This window comes from Theropithecus gelada, chromosome 4, assembly GCF_003255815.1.
Source record: "Theropithecus gelada isolate Dixy chromosome 4, Tgel_1.0, whole genome shotgun sequence".
Lineage (NCBI taxonomy): Eukaryota > Metazoa > Chordata > Mammalia > Primates > Cercopithecidae > Theropithecus > Theropithecus gelada.
In genome coordinates this window covers 106,142,984-106,150,856 of record NC_037671.1, presented here as the reverse complement: position 1 = coordinate 106,150,856, position 7,873 = coordinate 106,142,984, and the positions used below count along the sequence as shown (strand labels likewise).

Here is a 7,873-nt window from a genome sequence, read left to right as displayed (position 1 = left end):
ATTTTATAGATGAAGGAACTGAGGCTTTTTGTCTCCAGCAAAATTAGCAGAGCCACGGTTTGAACTCTGGCAGTCGGTCTTTAGAGGCTGTCTTATTCTAGGAATACCACCAGTTAGTTCAACAAGCAGCTTGTGGAGGACATACTATATTCCCTGCCTTGGAACCCGGCACTCCTGAGTCACAAACAGTCCATATTTTCACCCGGAAAAGGAATGGAGAAGCTGGACCAGAGTATTTATTCTTTCTTTCTTCCTTTTCTTTTTCTTCCTTCCCTCCCCTCCCTCTCTCCTTCCCTCCCTCCCTTCCTCTCTCTCTCTTTCTTTCATTCATTCAGAGTTTTACTCTTGTTGCCCAGGCTGGAGTGCAATGGCCTGATCTCTGCTCACTGCAACCTCCACCTCTCAGGTTCAAGCTATTCTCCTGCCTCAGCCTCCCAAGTAGCTGGGATTACAAGGTATGAGCAACCATGCATGGCTAATTTTGTATTTTTAGTAGAGACAGGGTTTCATCATGTTGGTCAGGTTTGTCTCGAACTCCTGACCTCAGGTGATCCGCCAGCCTCAGCCTCCTAAACTGCTGGAATTACAGGCGTGAGCCACCACGCCCGGCCAAAGTATTTCTATATAATGTGGTACACTGTTAAACAGGAAAGTCCACTTGTGCTCGACAGAAATTCTTGTGTTCCCAAGCACATCTTAAACGTGCTTGGAAAGTTACTGAGCTAAAGTGACTGACCTTCAAGGCACAAACCGATTCAGTCACTATTCAGTCAACAGACCCATTGCAGATTTCATTATCGCTTTGCTTCCCTGAAACTTACTTTGTTTTGAGACTGTTCTGAAAAAGTGAAATTTAAACAAATTTAGAATCTTCCTACTCTGTGGTTTGCTTTAAAGACTGAAAAATGCTTGGGCTAAACCTTAAATAAAAAGATCAAGTCTTGCAATTAAAAATTGAACCAAAAATACTAACGAGAGTGTTCTGCAACAGTGAAATTTAAACAAATTTTTAACCATACTAGGTTTGGTCTCTGCTGTTTGCTTTAAAGATTGAAAAACACTTGGGCTAAACCTTCAATAAAAAGATTAAGTCTTGCAATTAAAATTTAAACTCAAAATACTCCACCAGTAAAATTACTTCAACTTTTATTGTGTACTTGAAAGTTTTCACAAGATGGATAGGAAAAAGGTATTCCACCAAAATCTAAAGAGTGATGACGAATCTCCTCTTTGTGCCAGTTCATTAAATTGCCTAATGGCAACTACGGATAAGTAAATGCCTTTAACCCGAACGGTTTTGCTCTTTAAACGAATGACGGGCAACAGAGACCGAAAAAGTGTATCCCCAGGAATTCGAGAGGGACGGTGAATTGTAGTGGTACCGCCAGGAGGGGAGGCTCCTGCCCCCTGAGTAGAACCAGGGAGCAGAGCCGCTCGGGGTGGGCGGTGGGGGCTTCAGGGCCGCGGAGGGGATCCCCTCAGGGTGGGCCGTCTCCTCCTAGCCCGCCGCAGGCAGGAGCCGGGGGGACCGAAACCCTGTAGTTTGCAGCGTCCGGCAGCGGGTCCGCGCCCAGCGAGAGGCTCCCCAGCTCCCGGGAGGATGCGGACCCGGGACGCCCCCGTGAGCTCGCTGCGCCTGCCTGACACGAGGCGCTCACAAAACAAAGCAAGGGCTTCGGGGAGGGCGCGGCCGCGGGGCCGAGCGCGCAGATCGCTCCGGACCCGGGCACCGCCTGCGAGCCCCGCCGACCAGCAGGGAAGGGTTCGCGCTAGGCGGCGCCCGGGTCCAGTCTGCCAGGGTGAGTGTCCGGCCCGCGTCCCCGCCACGCCCGCTGCGTTCCCCTTTCCTCTGCGGCGGGCCGAGAGATAACCCCGCCCGAGGAGCCCCGGCGCCCGCCCCCCACGCGGGTCGCACTGGAATTCGCAGCCCCTCTCGGGTCTCCGGGGCACATTTTGCAGTCTGGGTGGCAACGCACTTGCTCCAGGACCAGCTGCTGCCCCGCCGCGGCGGACGCGCGGACTTTTCTTTTGGGGGGTAAGATGGCAGGTCCCGGGAAACAAAGGAAACTTGGGCCCGGCCCCCAGCGCGGCGTGTGTGGCTCGCGTGTGTGCCCCGGGTCCTGTGTGGAGTCGCTGGGCACCTGTGCCAGCCTGCCCGCCGCCCGCAGCCGGCGCGGGGAAACCAGCCGGGTAACAGCAGCCGGCGGCGCCCGCCCACCTGCGGCGGCGCCCGCCCGGGGAGCTCCCTCGCGGGCCGGACCGGCGGCGGCGGTGGCGGTGGCGGCGGCGGGGGAGGGGGCGCTGGGGAGCCCAGAGCAGGGCGGGGAAGGCTGGGAGGCGGCGGGCGGCGGCGGAGGGGAGCCGGGGTGGGCGGGCGGCGCCACGTCACGGCTATTGTGGCTGTCCTGGTATATAAGGTCCCGCCGGCTCGCCGCGCTCCCCACCTTTCCTGCGCCCGCCCGGAGCCAGAGGTTCATCAGGCACCCGGCATCCAGCGAGACGCGCAGCGCACCGACGGAGGGGACATGGGCAGAGAAATGGTGGCCAGACTCGGGCTGGGGCTGCTGCTGCTGGCACTGCTCCTACCCACGCAGGTGAGGCCCTGGCGCCCGGCGGGGCTCAGGGCCGTGCCCGGGGTGGGGGCGGGGGAGATGGACCAGGTCCCGGGGGGCCGTCCTGCGCCCCTACTTCGGGCCACGGACAGGGACTGGGAGAGAATCTTGCTTAGCTGACCAGGGTAGAGGGCCATGTGGACCCCATTTTTCCACTCCCTTGCTTGCTGCCCCCTCCCCTCCCACGGCCCTGGGAACAATGCAGCTCCGCGCGCGGGCTGAGAGGACTCTGCCCCACCCCAGGTTCCACGCTGTCCCTTCCCAGGCGGCCAGGTGCCTGCTTGCCACTTTCACCCAGAGGCCCGAGGTGCCCGTAGGGATTAGCGCCTGGAGAGCTCAGGCTCCCGGGCGACGTCGTCCCTGGGTCCCCTGAGGACCCGCTTCCCCCTACGAGTGTCTTCGCGCTCCCCGAGCTCTACACAAAGAGAGGCGACGTCCCTTTCGGGGAGGGCGGCTTACGCCCATCCTCCACCCTCGGAGTTGGACTGGGGATCCCGGAGAAGCTACGGCTATCCGGCTCTTTTTAAATCCCAGTCCCGGGAGGTTCGGCGCTGGAGCCGAGGCGGGGACCCTCTCCTGACGCTGCGCTCTCTGCGAGGCAATCTTTCACGTCCATTGCTTGTCATCTTAGGATCCCCATGTTATTTTAGCCCAGATTGGCTAGTTCTGGGGAGGCGGCATGGTGGGACGATTCTGTCCCGAGTCCCCGCCAGGCTTTGTCCGGGTCGCCGCTACCAGCGCCTTCTCCCTAGACCCTCTATCCGGGGAATCTCGCCTCGGGTGCTGGTACCGGGGACCGCGCAGCGCTGCCTCGTGGGTGGATGGATGCACGGTGCCGGCGAGGGAGACCGGGGGCTGGGCCTGGGAGACCCTAGCGGGGGCAGGGGCTAAGAAGGTACGTTTGTCCGGGGGAGTTCGGGTTTGGGGGATGGGAGTGACGGCTCTCCAGCGCCTTCGGTTGGGGTTAATAGAGAACTGTCTCTGGGAATTCTCCCCCAAAAGTTGGGCGCGCTGGGCCCTCCGTCCCCGGACATCGAACGTCTAGGCTCACCTGGGAGTGCAGCCTGAAAATGTGGAGCGCTCTTCCCCACCGCGGGCCGGGTAACCGTACCCTATTGTCTTCCTCCCAGTCCGCTGCGCTCCCGAGCCCTCCTCAATTCTTTGATGGGGGAGGGGCGCGGCCGCGAGAAACCGGCCCCCTCTACTCCCCGCCCCATCTTCTCTCCGACCAGATTTTTTCCTCCAACATTGTAAGTGAGAAGTTTTAATAATGCGAATAAATCTAGCTTGGGAGAGAAAATTTTGTTTAGTGTCAGTTTAATAAATTTTTGTTGGTGTAGAGGATCTTTAGATCCTCAGATTGATACACCGGGTTTTAAAAAGAAAATATCACCTGCTGCACTAAAACTAATTGTATGAATAAAGAACAGGTTACTTTCAGGGATCCCAAACAAGGTGTCCAAAACAGGCACCCTGTTTTAAGTAAATTACCATATTAATGCTTTTCTTTATTGGGAGTGCCGTTTCCTGATGGGACACACTAAATCTTGCACACAGTAGGTGCCCAATAAATAAATTGGACTTGATACAGATTTTTTTGTTGTTGTCACTAATCTATTTTGGATGAATTTGTACATTTCTTTAGTCAATATTTGTTTAATGACCTTATGGATTTTACAACAAAAGGAGCTGGTGCTGATGTAGGAGGGCTTTATCTTTGGATTAATAGGCAGCCAAATGTACATGGGGCCCAGACTCTTGCCTGGTGCCACGTCCTCCCTCCCGCCTGTAATCAGAAGCCCTTGTAAACCCTCCCTTGCAGTGAGGGCTGAAAACTCCGATCTGCCTTTGTTCCATGACAAAAGAGAGATTATCACGTGCCCTACTGGACTGTGCATTTCGTGGCTTGAAAAATCAGTGGTGAATGATGCCACTCAGACGCTGGGACACTGGGAGAACCTTGGTTCTTGGCCACAGCACTGAGCTTAGTGACCAGTGAGGCTGCTGCTGGTGAAACTTAACACCATACCCTCTCCTTGTCTTTTGTGAAATCGTTCCGACCTCATGGTGTTTTCTTGAAGTCATTCTGCCTTAAAGGAAATACTCATTTTCTCTTTCAATTTAACACAAATATTGTGGCCATTTTTTAGAAGAATTATTTCAAATTTCGAGGGAGAAGATAAGACTGCAGTTCCCCCCTTAAGGAAAAGGCTAAATTTCCAAGGCTGTATTAAATGAGTATGTGAAAGTTACCTAGCAAATCCAGGATAGACACTGACCCAGTTAATTCTAGTTCCGTAAGTCTCAGTTACAATATTTAAAAATCCCCATTTTTTTGTGCAACTTTAAAATCTCTCCCTTTCTGCGAAAATAGACCTTATTGCAATGCCATTAAGTCAATATAATCTCGGAAACCGAATTAGTTAACTTGGTCCTTTTTTCCTTTGCAAAGAAATAAAAACAGGAGTTATAGTTATTGAATAACTTTTTTGTTCTTGTTGCCACTTGGCATTTTTGAAGCATCTCTAGGTAGTTTGTTTTGAAACTAAAGAGAATGACCTTGGTGGGCTGAGCAAGAATTTAGAATTTAATGATGTGTTGGGTAAGAGAACAATGGTAAGAGAGCAATCTAAGAATATATCACCTACTTTAATTTTATATTAGAGTATGCGGAGGTAGCTGTGATGTGGAAATTTATCCATGTAACTTTTTATGTATTTTAGATGTATTCCACTGCAACGACTTTTACACCACTTTCAAGTACCTCCTCCCCGAATACTTCGACTACCCCAAATCCAGCTAATACCACCACCAAGGCGGTTGGTGGTGCCCTGCAGTCAACAGCCAGTCTCTTCGTGGTCTCACTCTCTCTTCTACATCTCTACTGTTAAGAGACTCAGGCCAAGAAACATCTTCTAAACTTCCCCATCTTCTAAACCCAATCCAAATGGCGTCTTGGCAAGGAAAAACAGGTCTTCATTGAATCTACTAATTCCACACCTTTTATTGACGCAGAAAATGTTGAGAATCCCAAATTTGATCTGCTTGAAGAACATGTGAGAGGTTTGACTAGATGATAGATGCCAATGTTAAATCTGCTGGTGTTTCATGTACAAGATGAAGGAGAGGCAACATCCAAAATAGCTTAAGACATGATTTCCTTGAATGTGGTTTAAGAAATATGGACACTTAATTCTACCTTGAAAATAAGAATAGTAATAAAGGATGTGATTGTGGAATGGAGATTCAGTTTTCATTTGGTTCATTAATTCTATAAGGTCATAAAACAGGTAATATAAAAAGCTTCCATGATTCTATTTATATGTACATTAGAAGGAACTTCCAGGTGTTACTGTAATTCCTCAATGTATTGTTTCGACAGCACTAATTTAATGCTGATATACTCTAGATGAAGTTGAGCTATCGCTGTTCTCTTGGGAACTGAACTCACTTTCCTCTTGAGGCTTTGGATTTGACATTGTATTTGACTTTTTACGTAGTAATTGACATGTGCCAGGGCAATGATGAATGAGAATCTACCCCCAGGTCCAGGCATTCTGAGCAACTCTTGATTATCCATAAAGAGTCAAATGGTAGGCATTTCCTATCACCTATTTCCATTCAACAAGAGCACTACATTCATTTAGCTAAACAGATTCCAAAGAGTAGAATTCCATTGACTGCAATTAATTTCAAAATACTTTTTATTATTATTATTATTTTTTAGATGGAGTCTCACTTTGTCGCCCAGGCTGGAGTGCAGTGGTGCGATCTCAGCTCAGTGCACCCTCTGCCTCCTGGGCTCAAGCGATTCTCCTGCCTCAGCCTCCCAAGTAGCTGGGATTACAGGCACCTACCACCATGCCTGGCTAATTTTTGTAATTTTACTAGAGAAAGGGTTTCACCATGTTGCCCAGGCTGGTTTCGAACTCCTGACCTCAGGTGATCCGCCTGGCTTGGTCTCCCAAAGTGCTGGGATTATAGGCTTGAGCCCCCGCGCCCAGCTGTCAAAATGCTTTTTATATCTGCATATGTTGAATACTTTTTACAATTTAAAAAAATGATCTGTTTTGAAGGCAAAATTGCAAATCTTGAAATTAAAAAGGCAAAAATGTAAAGGAATCAAAACCGTAAATCAAGTATTTGGGAAGTGAAGACTGGAAGCTAATTTGCATTAAATTCACAAAAACTTTTATACTCTTTCTGTATATACTTTTTTTTCTTTAAACAGTTATGGATCAGAATAGCCACATTTGGAACACTTTTTGTTATCAGTCAATATTTTTAGATAGTTAGAACCTGATCCTAAGCCTAAAAGTGGGCTTGATTCTGCAGTAAATATTTTACAACTGCCTCAACACACAGAAATCTTTTTAAAAATAGACACTTCCCGAAGTCTTTTGTTCGCATGGTCACACACTGATGCTTAGATGTTCCAGGAATCTAATATGGCCACAGTAGTCTTGATGACCAAAGTCATTTTTTTCCATCTTTAGAAAACTACATGGAAACAAACAGATTGAACACATCTGAAGCTACTGTGTGTGTGAATGAACACTCTTCTGCTTTGTTCCAGAATGCTGTACATCTATTTTGGATTGTATATTGTGTTTGTGTATTTATGCTTTGATTCATAGTAAATTCTTATGTTATGGAATTGATTTGCATTGAACACAAACTGTAAATAAAAAGAAAGAAATGGCTGAAAGAGCAATCTTGCATTTTAAGTTTTTCCAGTATGAGGAATACTTTGTGGGTAATCATGGTTCTATGAGCCTGCTAAAATTTTTAAAAATAATTAACAAATTTTTGGGATTTTTTATTTTTTATTTTTGGAGAGACAGGGTTTCACCATGTTGTCCAGGCTGGTCACGAACTCCTGGGCTCTAGTGATCTTCCCGTCTTGTGTTAGGATCCCAAAGTGTTAGGATTACAGGCATGAGCCACCACTCCTGGCCCCAAGTCTGTTAATTTAAACCATAGGGATATACCTCAGTATTTTTCTTTTTCTTTCCTTTTTTTTTTTTTGAGACAAAGTTTTACTGTGTCACCCAGGCTGGAGTGCAGTGGTGTGATCTTGGACATTTAAACTGAGATCCAAATGGCAAGACAATTGTAGGAGGATCTGAGGAAAATTCCCTGGTAGAAGGAACAGCATGTGCCAAGTCCACGACCCTGCAGCAATTTTTCCCCTATCTACAGGTCCACAGATCCTTTTGGTTATCTGTCTATCTACCTACCTACCTACCTACCTATCTATC

General features: G+C 48.6%; 1 protein-coding gene across 4 annotated transcripts; it reads left to right on the top strand.

Annotated features, from left to right (window-relative positions):
• The first annotated feature begins 1,155 nt into the window (after positions 1–1,155).
• CD24 (CD24 molecule) lies at positions 1,156–7,326 on the top strand. 4 transcript variants are annotated; one of them, XM_025383204.1, is made up of 3 exons: positions 1,541–1,799; positions 2,418–2,594; positions 5,336–7,326. In XM_025383204.1, the coding sequence occupies exons 2-3, from the start codon at positions 2,526–2,528 to the stop codon at positions 5,501–5,503; spliced, it is 237 nt and encodes a 78-aa protein (XP_025238989.1). In that variant the 5' UTR covers positions 1,541–1,799; positions 2,418–2,525; the 3' UTR covers positions 5,504–7,326. The 4 variants fall into 4 exon arrangements, with proteins under 4 accessions (XP_025238985.1, XP_025238989.1, XP_025238988.1 ...); XM_025383203.1 differs by having other exon boundaries at positions 1,703–2,035; XM_025383200.1 differs by lacking the exon at positions 5,336–7,326 and having other exon boundaries at positions 1,156–1,799; positions 2,418–3,071.
• Positions 7,327–7,873: the final 547 nt, after the last annotated feature.

Coding starts and splice junctions, on each gene's coding strand:
- CD24 (XM_025383200.1), top strand. CDS start 1,601: ATGCGGACCCGGGACGCCCCCGTGAGCTCGCTGCGCCTGCCTGACACG. Junction 1,800..2,417: donor CCCGGGTCCAGTCTGCCAGG/GTGAGTGTCCGG, acceptor CTGGTATATAAG/GTCCCGCCGGCTCGCCGCGC.